General features: G+C 34.7%; 1 protein-coding gene across 2 annotated transcripts in view; it reads right to left on the reverse strand.

Annotated features, from left to right (window-relative positions):
* Positions 1-6,211: 6,211 nt before the first annotated feature.
* Ppp1r3a (protein phosphatase 1 regulatory subunit 3A) overlaps positions 6,212-18,903 on the reverse strand; it is a 34,278-nt gene continuing 21,586 nt past the window's right edge. The window contains exons 2-4 of one of the 2 annotated variants that reach the window (XM_028755929.1): positions 10,642-10,697; positions 10,422-10,546; positions 6,212-8,524 (exon numbers count right to left, since the gene is read on the reverse strand). In XM_028755929.1, coding sequence (XP_028611762.1) covers positions 6,212-8,524; positions 10,422-10,546; positions 10,642-10,697 — 2,494 coding nt within the window. Of the gene's footprint in view, positions 8,525-10,421; positions 10,547-10,641; positions 10,701-18,903 lie in introns of both variants that reach the window. The other variant, XM_028755928.1, reaches the window with a different exon arrangement.

Here is an 18,903-nt window from a genome sequence, read left to right on the forward strand (position 1 = left end):
AAGAAAGAAAGAAAGAAAGAAAGAAAGAAAGAAAGAAAGAAAGAAAGGGAAGAGTTACCACATGAGATTATGCTCCTTCTAGATACCCTAACTGCTTCCTGATTGGATTTAAGGTCCCCTCCACAGTAGCAAATACAAGTCTGCTACTGTAAATAAGGCCAGGAACCCATTCCTGAGGAGTTTACAAGCCCTAGAGGTGGACCTACTTTTACTCAGCTAAATACACATAGTATCAATCTGCCATGGAAATTTGTCTTCTTACATAACAGCTCTCAGACCTCATTGGGGAGGTATCTTTTTACAGTAGATGGTAATTAAGACCGAAATTAAGAAGAAAGAAAGAAAGAAAGAGAGAGAGAGAGAGAGAGAGAGAGAGAGAGAGAGGAAGAAAGAAAGAAAGAAAGAAAGAAAGAAAGAAAGAAAGAAAGAAAGAAAGAAAGAAAGAAAGAAAGAAAGAGAGAGAGAGAAGCAACAGTCTATACTGGAAGTTTCCAAATTGAACTCTTTAAAAATGTGACTGAGATGCTAAAGTAAGCTCTCCACAATTGATGGCTTCTGGTGGAGGTGTGGAAGGTGATGGACTTAGTCCTAGTTTAAGGGCAGACCACTGAGAGTTTGCTTGACCACACTACAGTGAATATATAGATAACAAAAATTGGACCGTGTGTGTGTGTGTGTGTTTGAGGGGAGATCAGGGGAAATCATAAGGGTTAGGAGGCAGAGATATGGAAATACTCAGAGATTGTTATAAGGATGCATGGTATGAAACTCCCAGAGAATCAATAAAAGTATCATGTGGAGGGAAAAAAAAAGGTGATTCAAGTGTGTAATATTTTCATTGCTAAAATATAAACTCTATCATCCATACTGCCTACATACAATTGCTAAAAGTACATTATGCTTTACTTAAGTATTTACAGGGAGAGCTATCAGCTTCTAATGATTCTTTTGTGCCGTCTCTTTGCTGTTTGAGATTGTCTTTTATAGAGTGTGTCTTTAGAATTTTAAATCTGTTTCCATTCAGAAGCAAGTCAACCAATACATGATGTTAATGAATTCTAAAATAAAGTGGAGGTGTAGCTGGCTTTTTCTTCACTTTTAAGTGACTAATTTCTGATGGACTTGAAATGGTACATAATCAGCTATCGCATTTCCTGTCTGCATAATTCTTTTCTTTAGCCTAAACCTCTAAAATATAATTGTTGAAAAAATAAACTTTTGAATATTACATATATTACTTGGCCAAATATTTGTATGTTGCTGCATTAATGTATTTAATATCTCTGTGTGCTTTCAGAGTCTCTTTTATATGTTAGTTCGACAAATGTTTTCCCCTTAAAAACTACGCGGGCTGTTTTCTTTTCCAAGTTCTGTTTACTTACCCTGAAGGTTGACATGCAGAACAGGTGTGGAGTGAAGAGATCAGCCATTTTCAAAGGGCATGGCAGCAGCTGAGAAGATTGGGTTTCTTGCACTTTATACCTTGTGATGTTTGTTGATTTTAAACCACTGAGCTACTTTCTCTGACAACATGCTGTGTCCCATTAATTTCCTCCTTAGCCAGTGAATGAAGGGATCCATTATTTTTCCCCTCAACTCAGAAAACTTTACTTATTTTCCATGAGATCAAAATGACAGAAATATTTTGTGTATGAGGAAGAAAGTTTTAACATGAAAAATGAGTGTTTTATAAAATAATTGTTAAGGGAAATGAGAAGAAAACCCAATTTTCCTCTTTCCGTATCCCAAATCCAACACATCACTTGAAATTGCTTCTCCAAATTCTCTTTATCTTTTTACCATTGTCTTCAGGAACTTATTTATCATCTCATCTATGATTTTAAAATATTTATTCAGTTTTAATTATATCTAAAAAAGACAAAAGGAAGAGTTATTATTGTGACAAATTCTAGGTCAGCATTTCTGCAAACTAGGCCATGTAGGGTGACCAGAAGAAACAGTTTTTTAAAATCTGTGTTTCTTTCTTGATCTTTTTGGGATAGCCAACTGTTCAGTGCAAGGAACAGGGAGGATAACACTGGCAGAGAAATGAAAACAGAAACATGTTATGTACCATAATAGGAGATTATGAAAGAAAGAATTATACTTGAATTACATGTAGAAATTGTGCAGCAAGCACTAGACAGGAAAAGGATGCAGGATGAGCATAGAGTCTATGCGGCATAATGTATATGTGTAGGGTTAAGAGAACTAATCAAGAGAATCTTAATTTACAAGAGAATTTTTGGTAGGAGTCAATGTGGAAGATTGAATGATCTATACTGAGACAAAAAGAAACCTGTGCCAACATCAACCCAGAGAAATAATTTAATAAATATCACAGGCTACTGCAAAATACGATCTTGAAAACACCATAGCCAAATCAAAATGATTCCGTAATCCTTTACTGTTACTGACATTTTGCTTTATTTTCTGGCAATTCACAAGCATTAGATATAGTAAAAACTGACACGGGGGAAATTTTATTAAGATTTGGCACAATGTACTGTTTAATTATTGGAACACCAATGTCTGACGTATATTTTGCCACATATTAAAATGATATAAAATGAAAATGTTGGACTTTTAAAATAGTTGTTCATTTAATAAGGATTTAGCAAACCACAATAGAACAATTTATTTCAAAATACATGCACTTTCCAAGCTAGGCTGAAAGTTTCATGAAAATCCAATTTATAATTTTAATGTTTTAGTCCTGTGGTAAAACAGTAGATTATTGATCAAACATGTTTCAAGTGATGGAAATTAAGTTTTCCTAACAAGATTTTTATTATAAAATTTCCAAAAAAATATACAAAAGCAACCATGTTTAATTAAGTAAATAACAGTAACGGTTTTAGCTGATCTCTTCAGAAATACACAACTGAGGATGTGCCTGGCAAGGAACTAGTTAAGACAGGTTAACACCGAAAGGTGGTCCTTATTGTGAATTCCAGTTTCCAGAATCAATTGACATGTAAAATAAAAGCTGGCTATGATAAAGGAGATAAGTAGGTTTGCCTCCTATATTTTCACTAGTTCTGCTTGTTACATTTTTACTTTATTCATATATAAAAGGGATTAACATTCATCAGTGTAAAACAAAATATTTAAAAACTTTTATGACTACCACTGGACAGAGATAGAAGATCTTAGTTATATCCCCATATTTGGTCTGGTCATTTAAAATATTTTTTACTTAACCAGAATATTGGTATAAGATGAGATATAAGAGTGTCCTGTTTTGACAATATTGTGACAAATATTTGAATATAAATAGTCCTTGAAAAAATTTACTATCCACATATTAGAGCTCCTCAAGAAAATATATTTCTACTAACTCAACATTCCTAAATGTTGAAGAGTGGCTATAAACAACAACGTAGTCATGTTATTCTGGTTGGGAATTTTATTGTGGTGTTGATAGCTTATAGAAGTCAGAGTTCTTAAAAAGACAGTTGTTTTCTACTACTTAACATTGCCAAACTTCTCAATTAATTTTTAGAGGTTCATATCTAAGAGTGGAACCACAGAAAGATAAAAGATGACAATGATTAAATAGTATTCCTTATTTAAAATAAGAAAGGCATATGTAAAGATCCTCATAGCTAATTATTCTGTTATGCCCTCTTTATGCCCATAGTCAAAGTGTGGTGAGACATGAAATTGACAGCTATATATTAAAAAACTGGCCTTTACCAAGATAGCCCATAGCTGAGTCTCTCTCAGAAGAGGCTACAAGTTCATCCTACCACTCACTCTTATTCAGCATAGAGATGTGACCAAAAGAGACTGCCAAGCTCAACCTCCTCATATAGCAGTCCTTTCAAATGTACTTGTGACTTTATTTCAAGTCGTATATGTCATGTTTGAAAAGTCAGTTCGATCCAGTATTTCTTCTTTGCATCAAAGAAACACACAACTAACAAGTGTTTAAAATCTTTTGAAGCTTGTTCCTGTTTTATTACAAATACATGAGAACCTTTGGTGAGTTATTCTTACCAGAAATCAAATAGAAGAGGTAAAGGAAGTTACATTGATAATTTAAGGGAAGAATTCCCATTTGGGCACCTGTGCTCATAAAATCGTGTCCTTTGAATTAAAGAGATAAGCTATGTTGACTAGAACTCTTAAAACATAGAATTAAGAAAAACCTCTAAGCCATAAAGAACTGGTGGAATGCTAACTTTAATTCCAACTTAACTTAGTCTGACAAAAAATTCTGAGAGCATCAATTTTAGAGATAATTTCTAAGGACTACTTAAAGGAATTCCACTTGTACTTGATGGAAGTATGCTTCTCAAAAAGCAAATATTTGACCTACATTCTACTTCAGGATGTTTGCATTTGGTCAACTAAAAAGTTAAAGCCAATGATCCATTTTCAAGAAGACTTGAGAAAAGCAAGCAATTACAAGTTTGAGAAATAATTGTGTACATAAAAAACTTAAGCAAACCACTAAGTATCAAATGATAAGTCATTTTAAATATTTTTATTTTCTTATAAGTTCATATTTGTGAGATATATGAGATGACATGTAATTTTATAGTTATAAGTAAATAAAAATATCACACTCTTTTAAGTTCAAGTTTCCCTGAAAGAAATTTCCAAGAAAGATGCCCAATGAATAGACTCCCTTTCTGTAACATTTTTCATGCTCCAAGCCAGTTAAAATATAATATTTTGCTATATACATGGATCCATATATGCAGTGTATCAAAGGACCGCCATAGAATAGCACAGGACTGTGTACATCATACTTATTCAATAAAATTGCTGAAATAAATTCTGTATGAATCTTGACAGTATTTCCACTTTAACTACAAAATGTTCCATTATTTCATACTTTTACCTATAATTACAGTAACCAAAATCACTGCTATATTCTACGTTCACTTCTTTTTCAGTATGCTTACAACTATACCTATTTTGCCTGCTTACAATTTTGAGTCTTCATCTTATAACCTAAAGATCATATAATGAATATCACCAAAGGCAAGAAGTTTGTTCTGTAAGTTTACCTTAGAATATAATTCATCTTCTTACTATGAGAAAATATTGACAACTAATCTAAAAGAAGAACTATAGTATCTACTATATTATTACTTAAGGCCTTATGTTCTATAGCAGTGGTTCTCAACCTGCCTGATGTTATAATCCTTTAATGGAATCTCTCATGCTGTGGTGACCCAACCATAAATTTATTGTGTTTATATTTCATAACTTTAATTTGGCTACTGTTGTGAGAGCTAACATAAATATCTGATATGCAGGATATTTGATATGCAGTTTCCAAAGGGATTGTAAACCACAGGTTGAGAACTGCTCTATAGATAAAATGTCACCTTGAAACAATGACTACAGAATGTTTTGATTTTCATGTCTGGACAACACTTAGCATTAAAATTGTTCATCTGTGTTACAGTCTACCTATTCAACTAAGAAAAATAAACAAACAAAAGCGTTACTTAAAACAGGCTACCCACAAAATTTTTAGAATTACATGAATATTTTCTAATTATTATAAAAGTCTTGGTTAAATTTGGTTTATAAAAATCCTGGCATCGTAAATACGAAGAAACACAAGGGTATCCACATGAAGTATAACGTGAGTGTGCATAATATGTATTTCTAATTTAAGTTTTTAATATTACAATATACATGGTTATTTTCTTAAAGGTATAAATAGAAATTTTAATATTTGATCTATCAATACGTGCTCATAAAGGACACAATGCTAAATGAAAATTTCATGACTAATTCTAGGGGCTAAAAGAAAAAAGAAAATTCTCCACTATTGTCAGTGTTTTACCTATTTTTTTAAAACGTAGGAGGAAAGTACTCTCGGGAAAAAAAATATCCAAAGCTTTACTGTGAAAGAAATGAATGCAGGAAATAGCACTTTAAATAGTGAAGAGACATGAAGCATTGCAGCTTCACAGCCTGCTAAGGAGCAACAGCTGTACCTAATTCCAACTTGACGTGCTTCACATCTCATATTCATATAGGTATTTAATGATCCAAGCATAATGGTCCTATATAGAATAATTACTTATATGAAGGAGCAAACTTCATACGCATTCCTTTTTAAATGATCCTTCAAGAGAAAAACTGCACTGACTCTTTGAACAATGAATAGTCTCTCCTGCCATTCCAAATGTTTGGGACTAAATAGCTTATCTTTCAAGAGAGAATAGCAACTGCATCAGGCTCACTTTTTCTTGACGGACTCTCTTTGCCTCCCCCCTTCCCAGTACAACCAGTACAAGGAAAAAAGATAGAATGCCAAGCCTATCATTAAGTCATAGTAGTAGACAGTTGCAAGAAATATCAGAAACGAAAGGAAGTATGGTATTTTAGAATTGATGGATATTGAAAGCAGAGACTCTCTGCCTGGAGCTTCAAGTTCCTGGGTAGGGACAGTAGCAGAAGCGGAGCTCACTGATCCTTTGTCACCCAAATAGCACTGTGACTGTCCAGAACCCATTAAACCTTCATTTTCAAAACTTGCTTGATCCGTATTCTCAAGAGATTCATTGATTAAAATCATTGGGCCTTGGGATTTTTCCAAGCTACCTTCTTTTTGTTGGAGAATCGGACCCCTGTCTCGTTCTCCACTACCTGATTTCATTATTTCTGAACTTTTGAAAACATCTTCAGGTTTAGACATAGCATGGCCTAAGATCTCACTTTCTGGGGGCCAATTATATTCTGATTTGGTAAGAACAGACTCGAGTGTTGTGTTAGTAACTGCTTTCTCTTCACCATAAGAAGGTACTGATTTTTTAGAGCAGCGTCTGTAAACTTGTGAGCTGTCCTGAGAAGCGCTGGCAGTGTCTGAGTTAAATTCAGAGTGAACAGCATTGAAGTCTGTTCTCCTTGATAATTCTTGAAGCAGCTCAAGATCTGTATTTGCCGGGAATTTTGCTCTGTCTGTTGGTAACACTCCCAAATGTAAATCCAGTTTTGACGTAGCCTTTTGATTGCCTGTAATGACCTGTGAAGCTTCGTCTATAGATGTTACACGTCCAATTCCATGTTTCTCCTTGTCATATGTCTTCCTAGGAGAGCATGTAGATGTGGTTTTCTCCTTCTCCATTTCATCTACACGTACATTACAAATATCTAAATGTGACTCCCTTTCAAAATCATTGTCATGGATTCCACCTGCTGTTTCTCCATGACAAAGGGAATAACGTGAATCATCCTTCCTCCCTTCATGTGGATCAAACGCTGTTTCTTTTACCTCGATGGGCCTGTCATTTCGGGCTGTCTCTTGAGGTAGCTTAGCAATTATTGCTTTTCCTCCAGCAGATGCGCTTTCTGTAGTACTTTCTAATGTTGTCTTAATTATATAAGCTGTTACTGCTTGTGCTTTCTCAGTAATACCATGATCAGCTAGAGAAGACAGTTCAGAGCATTCTGTTTCTTGGCAGGTAAACAATGGTTCTGTAGGAGTACCTTTCAGATTCCTACTGTTATCTCTTTTTTCCCACATGTCTTTATACTCTGCTTGTTCTTTGGTATGCTTGGTTATATTTGTTTCAGCCTCTCTTGTTTCTGCCTGACTTTCCAGAACATTCCAACTTTTTCTATGCTGTGAGTTCATATTCTGGTCTTCATAATTATTAGAGTCAGATTTTTCCCTGACATTTTGAAAAAGATAATCATCAGTCAGAAGATTGAAATTACCTGGAGAACCAAGGTCAGTAGTTCTTGGTTCTAAATTGGTACCATTTCCAACTTCTCCACAATTCACTTTTCTATTTGTGGGAAGAGAGTGATCTACTGTTACTGCCCAGGTGTTAGTTGTGGTGTCTTTGCTTAGTAGAGTTGTCACGTCTTCATTATTAGCTTTAGCCCCTTCAATGCTTATTTTTGGATTCCCCATTTGTCTATCTTGGTTCTGGAATATTGATTGAAAATTCTTGCCTGGGTTTTTTTCATTAACACCTAAGCATGTTTTCTCCTCCTTTTTATCCTTGACTTTGGCATGATCATCTTTGGAAGATGCCTTTGATTCTTCCACATTTGCGGATGCCTCTAAATAAGAATCTCCATGTGAATATTTGTAATCTTTTATTCCAGTTTTCTTGATTCTTGCTTCATTATTCTTAAGACTGCCTGCCATGAGTTGATCAGAGGAAGAACACACTCTGCCACTCCCACGGGCTGGGTTGGCATTATCATCCAGGTCATCTTTGCTACAGAGTTCCAATTGCATTAACTCATCAGCACTAGTATCTCCCTGTGATGGCCCTATTTCTCCCACATCTGAAGTAATTTCCTCTGAAGGTGGATGACCATATTCATTTCCTGGGGAATCATTTCTACTGTGGTAGAAATCTCTCTTTAAGGAACTTTCTGCTGATAAACTTGGAGACAAAGGCCCTCTGAACAAGTCGGTGTGGATTTCATGGTAAGTTTGCTTCTTCTCTGACCCCTCAGCTTTATTTGTGAAATTGATTGCGTCTGTTGAAAATGTATTCTTTTCATCCTGGGAAGTTATTAACCGTTGGTTTATCTTATGGGAAAAAAACAACAAAATTATGACAATATGATATTTTTGAATATATGAGAAGTGAATTAGATTTTATTAGCACAAGTAATTATGGGGTAGATTCTCTTGACTCATTTCATTTGTGGGTTTCACACAAACTCTGGAAGTTGGATGTTTGGGGAAAGATCTTTGTAAGGTATGACTTGGGAATAGGATCAGTAAGAAAAGGGACCCAAATTAATCACACTCCGTCTCCATTTCCAAATATCACATTGTATTATTCAACCACTCTTGCTTGTCATTGCACTTTTTCCGCACTTGGGATATACACATTGATAGCTCCATGCTAATCAATTAGAGAGCAGCTTCCTAGGTGCCCCTTGCCACATTTATACGTGCTGTAGGTGCCCCCATTACAGTTTCTCTTATTAATATGTTTTCTGCAAAGCCTCTGCAAACTATTAATAGCAAAACGTCACTCAAAGAAAAGTGAGGGAGTTAATGTCTCTGCAAATTCTGTTTTAATGACCCTCTGCCAACTGGTACTCAAATGTATTTGAGCTCTTCAGTGATGCCAACTGTCAGGATTTAACAGTGAGATGCCTGTGGTTTTTTTTTTCTCCTCATAACTGACATTTGCATGATCTCAATAATTATATGCAAATCTTACGTCTTCCCCTTCTTCTCACATAAGGCTCATGTTACTTGTCAACTGCACAGCTGTCTTGTAAGCCAATGCCTGTGGGTTCCACAGATTTGGTTGTATTTCCATCTATTATGGAGCTTCATTGTTTTATGCAGTCACGTCAGTATGGAGCAAATTAGCATCTAAATTACAGCTCCCTGTTCATTTATTGGGTGTACAATCTCAGTAACTTCTAAACAAACTTTTATATTTGAGGCTGCTCATGATAATGAGGTGTATTGGTGATGTATGTGATTTTTTCAGGGTCCTTTCATTATATTCTCTGGTTTGAAAAAAAAAGATGATGTTAACTTTCGGCTGGTGAGGATTCTCACAATGGGTGACAACTTTGTAGTGCCTTAACGTTGGAGCACAGTAAATTGCATACTTTAGTGGTGCGGTCGCCATATCACTGTTGCAGAGGTGAAGTGTGTGTGTGGGGGGGAGATGAGTTCTAGTTCTTTTCAGTTTCAGCATTGACACTTGAAGAGGCAAATGTCATTTTAATCTTAGATGATTATGACTCCCTGTATCACCATGCTAGGAGCTCCAACCAAATACAATGAAGAATAAATTGCATTATGTGACTCATTTGCTTCTGCCTCTCACTGTGAGTTAAGAGTGTGAATTGAGCTCCAAATTTCAGAACAGATTTGATGTTCGCCAAGTGTGAAATTTGTAGTAACAAAGTTTAGACTAAATTGTACAGTATTGAATTTGTTTCCTGTTTTAAAATTATGTAGCACTAGCTATTTTCTTCTTCCTTGGTAATTTAATATTTAACATTGCTAAGAAACTTTGAAATTCCTACTTGGACAGAAACAGTAAAGCAAAATAGGGCTAAACATCAGCATTACAGACTTCTTAGGTTGAATAGGATCTTACTCTTCTAGCCCTCTTACTTTACTTTATGCTAAGTGCACACCTGCCACGAAGATTACAAGTAGGCATCAGGATGGTACTCTTGCTTCTAATTCCCACAAACTATTACTCAGAGCCACTGGTAACAAGATAAGAAATTAATGTCATTAATTTACTATTGCAGAGAGCAGAAGCAACATACTGAAATCCAAGTTCCTTGTTGCTCAAGCTAGATGGAGATGGTGGGACAGAATAAGCCATGCTTTCACATTTGCAAATTATATTAGCTGAAGTCATTGAAAGGCAGGCATTGCAGCATCTTTGAAGCATAAATAGATCCATCTTCTCTAATACCGTGGCAACCAGAACACTTACCATCAAGTCTAATTCTTTTTCATTATGTTCGTCATGCTTCTTGTTGATTTCTTTTACACTTTGATGATTGGCTCCCAAATCATCCTTGTCCTCATGAGAACAAATGATTGTTGGGATGTAGGACTCTGAAAAGTTAATACAATTGATTTTTGATTATAAGACTTTTTTATTGCAGATATTAACAAAAAATAGATTTTGTTTAATTTTAAATAAATATTACCTGTGAACTTTAAAGTCTCAAATTTATTTTCTTCTGTTAGCAATGGTTCTTCTTTACTGCTAAAATTTAGAAAAACATACATTTGTTTTGAAATTATATCTTGTAAAATATCTTTGCATGATGGAAAATTAACAATAAGACAAATAATTTGTATAATCTTTCATAATTTTGTATGACTGTATATAAGTAAATCTTCCACAGTAGTACAGTAATAAATACTATTTTTTCTGAAGATTTAAATAATCTATACAATGACATATTTCTAAATGAGATTATGTTGTGCTTATTAAAGCATACCCAGAATAAAGCTGTAAGCAAATGCGTATTTTTCATTATATTTTATTTAACCTTTCAAATTGAGAGGATTTTCATTCTGGTATAAATGGCAAAGTTATATGAATTGATTTTCTATTGTTGCTACAAAATTGGTTTCTAATATTTAGATAATTATATTTTGTAGCCTGTTTATATCTTAACTACATTGTTATAAAAGTAAATTTCTCTCTATAGATAAGAGAAATAAAATAAAACCAGAACCCTAAAATCTAAAAAGCAGCTAAGCTTATGCTCACGAATTTCATGTATGAATTGCCACTGGCCAATTTTAAAATGGAGACTTCAGAGTGCTCATATGTAAGTACATACCTTATTTCTTCAAAATTCCTGAGATTACATTGCTTTTTGTAGTATATTTGGCATTCTTATTAGAAATGATATGTACTTTTCTCTTTTAAATGTCAGTAGGTAGATTAATGAGGTCATAATAACTGTATTAGTCTATGATACTCAATATAAAAATATAATTAGTGAAAATTTCAATTTATGTACAATTATTCAAAAGTTAATGTATGTCTTGGTTTTCTTTTAAAATTAATTTATTTTACTGTTATTATCGGGTACATCTGATATACATGGATGTTTCACATCTGTAATGGCACAAATGTAAAGACAGAGGAAGACTTTTTGGAGGCAATTATCTCTTCATCTTTACATGCATTCTATGGTTTGATTTCAGATCACAGGTTTTGCATGATAAGTACTTCACCCACTGTCTCCTCTCAGTCTTCTTGCCAGTCTTTTCTCTTATCACCTCTATTTTCTCCAGGGCATTTCTATATGGCAGTCCTAGAACTCTCTATGTAGGCTATCCTGACCTTTAACTCACAGAGAGCCTTCCGCCTCTGCCTCCCAAGCACAGGGATTAAAGGCATGTACCACCATGTCCGAACCTTAATCTGTTTTTCATATACTGACCTTTTAAAGTGATTTTCTCAACAACAACAAAACAAACAAAAACAACAACAAAAAAGACAAGAAGTCTAAAAAGTGGCATTTGCTGATAAACTTGTATAATTGAATCTAGGTTTTTTTCGCTGAAAATTCCAGCATGGCTAATTTTATTTTTACAAACTATGTGTAATTTGTAAACTCTCACCTCCGGATAATGTAGGAAGGTAACTTACTTTTGTATATATTTTTTGTTGTTTCATTTTAACTTTACTGATAACAGTTCTGGGCATCACAATAAAACTAATGTTCTATGTACATAAAAATTCTTAAACTATAGAGTTTGAAGTATGGAAACTGAACGAATCTATTATCAAGACCTATAACTATGCAATGATTTATTTTTATGAAATTCACCTACAAAACAATAATTTTGCTATTTTGAGTATATAATATCTCTTTTAACATACAAGCCTGAAATGCATCTACACCCTCTGGCTCTTAGAGGCTATCTATCTTTCTCTTGAGCAAAGAACTCTGAGTCTTTGGGAAAGGTACATGATATAGATACCCTATTTAGGACTGAAAACTCTGCAATATTTTGTCAGTACTTTGATCAGTTCTAGGTCTCTGTATTAATTGCCATATACCTGCCCCCCCCCCAGAAGCTTCTCTGATAAGATTTGAGACACACAGTGATCTAAGGTAATACCAATACATTATCAGTGGTGAGAGAGGGTAAAAGAACTGGTCTATGGGCATAGCAGGACAACCACATATAGGAACTCACAGGGATCATGATATCATACACAACACCTGTACAAACTCAAGCCAGACAAAATGCCAGCGTGAAGGTGGGAGGTGGACATCAAGCCCCACCATCCAGGTGCAAATTTGTTGGCATTTGAGAGCCTTTGGGAAAAGAAGAGTCAGTTTTGTAGATTTGTTTAATGATATATACCTTGATAAATCAACCACAGTCAGGGAAGGCCCTATACCCCAAAGAAGTCAATCAACACAACACATTGGACACTAAAAGTTTTATAAAACGAGATAGATAGATAGATAGATAGATAGATAGATAGATAGATAGATAGATAGATGGATGGATGGATGGATGGATGGATGGATGGATAGATAGATAGATAGATAGATAGATAGATAGATAGAGAGTTTGGTGGGTAGAAGTTGGGCTACCTTGTCTGGCCTTAGTGGGAGAGGAAGAACCTAACTTGAAGTATCAACATGGGGGTGGGGAGATCTCCAGGGTATCCCACCTGCTCAACAGATAAGGGAAAATAGGATGGGAGAAGGATTGTGGGAGAGGATGACCAGGAGGAGGTCAGTGAGTAGTATGTAAAGTAAAGAAGTAAAACAAAAATAAAGTTAAATTAAAGAAATGAAAAACATTGGGTGGGTAGAGAGGTGGGAATGGATCTGGGAGGAGTTGGATAAGGCATTAGATATGATCAAAGCACATTGTATTCTCACAGGATGGATAAAATATTTTTATAAGAACATATAACCTGCTAGACAAACATTTAGATATTCCCATTTCTTATTTGTTCCTAAAACATGAATAAAATATATTTGTGAAGGAAATTATTTGCTACTAAGAGACTTTTTTATTTACCAAAACACTATCACTACATTTTATAATCAATTTTAATTGCTTCATTAAAAGTGATTGTTTTGAAAGGATAAGAGCTTCATTTGTAAAAAGTCACCCATGAGAAAAGAAATTGGTGATCAAACAACCTTAGTATGATTGAGTGTCCTCAAAACATGGACATTCAGTAATATAAGGGAAAACTTTATATTCAAGGATACATATTAGAATGAAAGCTTGATACCCATGAACAGAAATATCACATAGAATACATAAAGGAAAAATCTTATAAAAGCTGATTTTTTTTCTAAATGATAAAACTATATAAACAAATATTAAGGAAGTTACATATACCATGTTCATAGATAGGAATGGAATATTATGAAGATTGATGTACAGATTTAATGAATTGTAGTCAAAACTATAAAGCCATTTTTCAAAGAGTTTGGGTATGTGAGTCTAAAGAAAACAGAGGGATAATGATGTCTCTATAGCTGAGGGAAGTGGAGTAGGGGGATGGGGAACCTGCTTCATCTAATATTAAGAGTTCTTATGAAGAATGAATTTTGAAGACGCAGTATCAAAAAGCTGCAAACCTGACTGAGAAATAGGACTCAAAGAACAGTGAGAAGAAGACACATCATGGTCAAATCTAACATATCGGAAAACAGGGTGATAGGGAAATATGCAGAAATGAAGACAGGGAAATGACTATACTTAAGGAAAACAATGACAATAGAAGATACACAAAATTCAGCTCCAAGTGAACAAAAATATTAACATGTCAAAAACTTGAAAATTCCTAGGAGAAAGCATATATGACTATACAGAGAAGGAAGTTATCAAATAATCAAGAAGTCATCATAATGTAAAAACTTTAGTTTCTCTCTTTTAAAATGTAAATATTTTAAAAGATTTAAATAATTAATATATTGTAAATATTTTAAAAGGCATATACATTTATTGTAAGTTCATGCTTTAGAGCATGATTGTCTGTGAACTGCTTGTGCACAGTACCAATGAAAAACAGAAGAGAAGCTTGGATCCCCTGGAACTAGACTTACATGGGATGGTGAGCTACAACATGGTACCAGTCCCACAGGACCTCTGTAAGAGCAGCAAGTGCTCCTAGTCACTAACTAATTCATCTTTCCAGCCCTACTACTAAACTTTGAACTCTTTGTTCATTGAAAGACATTATAAAAGGGGACTTGAGAAGTGGCTTAGTGCTTAAGAGCACTTGTCATTCCTGCAGAAGACACAGGTTTAATTTCCTGCACCCACACCTTAGTTCATAACAACCAAGAACTTTTGTCCCAGGGGATATAACACCATCTTGTAACTATGAGGGCATGAGGCATACTATCAGAATACAGACATACAGGCAGGCAAAACATTCATGTACATATAATAAAATAAAATAAATTTTAAAAAGGCTTTGTAAAATTTAAAAAAAAAGGATTAAACTTGTGAAGAAGATCCTTATATTACATAAAATCAACACAATTCGGAACCAGTACCCTGAAGGAAATCTTGATTATCAGGATTATAATAATATCAGGATTATAAGGCAATTTGGAAGGAAGGGATCAATACATCTTATTATCAAGTCTGAGGGTTTTGTTTGTTTGTTTGTTTTGTGTTTTTGCATACTTAATTCATCATTAACAGTGTCTAAACATTTCAATCCTAGTTTTAGATAACTTATGAGAGCACTTGGTTTGCTCTTTGCAATATATTATAGGATATGTGTAAACACATCACTCTAAACTTGAAAGTAACACTTATTTGACCAATTACCTCTAAAGTGTTTAATTAAACAAATTTAAAATATAGTTTAAATAAACAGGTATACAATTAGAAAAAAGAGATGAACCTATTAGCAAGCACCAGCCCCTTACACTATTAATGACACTCTGTTATGCTTGTAGACAGGAGCAGAGGGTCACTGTCCTCTGAGAGGCTCCACACAGCTGCTGACTGAAACAGATGCAGAGACCTACAACCAAACATTGGATGGAGCTCAAGGAGTGTTATGAAAGCGTTAGGGGAAGGATTGAGCCCCCCAACTGAGGGCCACCCTGAGGGGAATGGAGTTCTACAGGAAGACCAACAGAATCAACTAACCTGGACCCTTGAGAGTCTGAGAAACTGAACCATCAACCAAAGAGTATACAAGGGTCCTGCAAATATGTAGCTGCCTTGCAGCCCGGTCTTCATTCCAGTCCCCCAACAACGGAAGCTACGGTGGGGCAGAGAGGGCCTGTAACTAAAGCTGTTGCCTAACTATGGATCTTGTTTTCTTTTGGGGGCTGCCATGTCTAGCCTCAATGGGAGAGAATATAGCTAGCTCCACAGAGACTTCATGTGCCAGGGTGGAGGGATACTCCAGATGGGTCTCTACTCTCAAAAGAGAAGGGGGAGTGTATGGGAGAGGGACTGTGTGAGGGAGCAGACTGGTGGAAAGGGCATCCAATGATCAGGATGTAAAGTGAAAGAAAGAATGAATAATAAATAAATAAATAAATAAATAAATAAATAAATAAATAAGTGAAAAGAGATGAAGACTATTGGTTATTGACAGAAGGACCCACCGCCATCAGTATATCTGACTATGACATAAGTAAAGCCATCTTTTACTATCTTTCAGATCCCTTTTGTGTTCCTGAGAACTTTTTCCCCCCCTTTTTTTTTTCTCTATTCCTGGTGATTGACATACTGCCTGATGCAGTTTAATAGCAAAGAAGTACTGTTGAATAAATGCACAACCCTCTTTCTAGCTTTCCTTTTTCTTTCTGCCTCTTGCCAGCATTTTAATGATGCCATCTCTTCTTTACACAAAATTTAATCAAAGAAAAGGAGCAAATGTTCATCTGTATATATTCTAAGACTTGACTTATTATGACTTCCCAAGTTTAGAATTCTGGGGTAATTGTCTTAATTTAAGTTTTTAAAATTAATTTTAAAACTTGGTTAAAGCTAATCTAGGTTCTTTGGCGCAATAGTTCATTCCCATACACTTAGAGTTATACGGTATATTTGCCCATATTATTTAATCTGGAGGGGCCATTCATTCTTCTATGGATAGTTTGAATATGTACTATTAACTATAACAAATATTGAGAAATAAAACATTAGTAATATCTAGATACTTACTCCAAGCAAACAATGAAATTATTACTGGAATAGATAAACCAGTAAAGCATAATAGTTACAATTAATTATAAATATTGTAATAAATGATGAGATATGATAGCTACTGCCTTAGAGATGGAAGAGCATTAAAATAAGGAAAGTTGGGGACATTTCACAGATTCATTCTGAATTCACTAATTGAGAAGTAAGACATTTCTCATTTCAGAATAATCAAGAAAATTGCAAGTAACAAGTATAAAAGATAAACATCATGAAACAGATGCATCCGAGAGCAGTAAGACATTCAGAAAGTTTGCATTGTTTTTCAAGGTAGAAAATCAAGGATGAAACTGGACTTAGTTTAAGGCAGACTAAAAAGGGTTACTGTATGTTGGGGTTTTTTTTGTTTTGCTTTTTTTTTTTTTTTTTGATTGGATGGGTTTTTGTTGATGTTGTTGTTTTAAGTAATAGATATCTGGCAAGGACATTAAATGAAACACAATGAGTTCATTTAACCTCTTAGTAAGGTTTAACTAATTTAAATAGGATTTAGATCTATAAGGAACCTCATACAAAGAAAATATCACCCTATCATCTTAAAGAGAGAAGAGGGAGGGAGAGAGGGAGGGAGAGAGGAAGGGTGGGAGGGAAGGAGAAAGAAAGGAAGGCAGAGAGAGAAGAGTGAGAGAGAGAGAGGTGAAGAGGGAGAGGAAGGGGCAGAGAGAGAGAGGGAGAGAGAGGAGAATCAGCTCCCTAATGCTGTCAAAGTTACAAAAAGATAACTAGTGGTTAAGGTAGATATTCTATTGTTCTGGTCCGTAAGCCAGGATTCTTCTGAGAAAATCAATAGCCTTAAGAAGAACACTAATTTTTTCATTTAATTATGTTTTTCCAGTTCCTAAGCTTGTAATTAGCTATTACAAACACTATGACTTCAAGCCAGATACATAGCATCTCAATATTTTGTTTTCCTCTACGACATCACTTAATCCCTTACAGAGTGATTATTTTGTATACTTTCCAACACATGGAGCGGTTAATACTTGTTATCATCAATACTGTTACTAGTAATGATATGTCATGTGGACTGTGCTGATCACATATCATAGCATAGCAGCTGATGCCCATCTCCATTTTAACTTGAACTTTTCAGATTTTAATATCTACCACATTTTCTCATTAATTCCAAAGCTACTTATAGGACAAAAACTTGCAGACCATGGTTCATACTCTCTTAGACTTTAAAAATAGTCTCTTATCATAAGCTCGCATTCCAAGAAAGCTCAGCAGACATTCTAAACAAGCAGTCTTTTCTTAAACACATCCTCTAAAAATAACCTGCCTGTGTGCCCATTCCCACCTTCCTTTATTACCTGTTTTACTCTATCTGAGAAGGTCATCAAATTAATAATTCTAGACATTTGGAGGGCTGCTGTCCTACCATTCCTGGTTCATGGTTTGTTTCATCACTGTTGAAATGTAGCAGTTTTAGGATAATTAGTAATAGAGTTTTTCCTAACCTCATATAATGCCATGATGCTAAAATCTCATATATGCCTCGTAACTTATTAGAAATACTTCTCAAACACTTGAACAACACCATAGCCTGATATGGTGAACATCATCAACCTATCAGGGTGAGTTCCAGAAGGAAGGTGTCAGGAGCCAAACGTAACTACTCTAACAGTGTTGAGAATGTTGATTATAACAAAGGGCCATTTACAAAAGAGTCATGGGTGTTGAGTTTGATGCTCCTTAATACTGCTCTAAACTATACACAATTGTCTATAAAGGGTCAGCCTTTAATGCTTTTTCATCACCTCTCATTTTATGTTAAAAAGCATTAATTAAGATATTCTACATAATGGTCTGTGTTTCTAGCTTTGCTCTCATTTATGCCTTTTTTGAATATCTTCTACAAGATATTTTTTTCTTTTTTGTTTCTTTAAAACATGTAGCCCAAGGACATAACCTTAAAATTATTGATCCTCTTGCCTCAACCTTCAAAATGCTTGGTATGCTAGTACAGGCCAACTGTCACACAAAGAAGAAAACAAACTTTAAAAGAGCACATTGTAAAGCTGGCTTAGTAATTTTGTTGTTGTTGTTTTTTTTATCTACTAAGTCTTCAGGTACAGTCTATAACCAACATGATGTGCTTTTTCTATATTTTTCTTATTGTTTTTTTGTTTGCTCCCTTTTACCTTTTCTTTTCTTGTTTCTTGTTGGTTTTAAGACAGTGTGTGTGTGTGTGTGTGTGTGTGTGTGTGTGTGTGTGTGTGTGTGTGTGT

Source organism: Grammomys surdaster, unplaced genomic scaffold (genome assembly GCF_004785775.1).
Source record: "Grammomys surdaster isolate TR1022 unplaced genomic scaffold, NIH_TR_1.0 126091, whole genome shotgun sequence".
NCBI lineage: Eukaryota > Metazoa > Chordata > Mammalia > Rodentia > Muridae > Grammomys > Grammomys surdaster.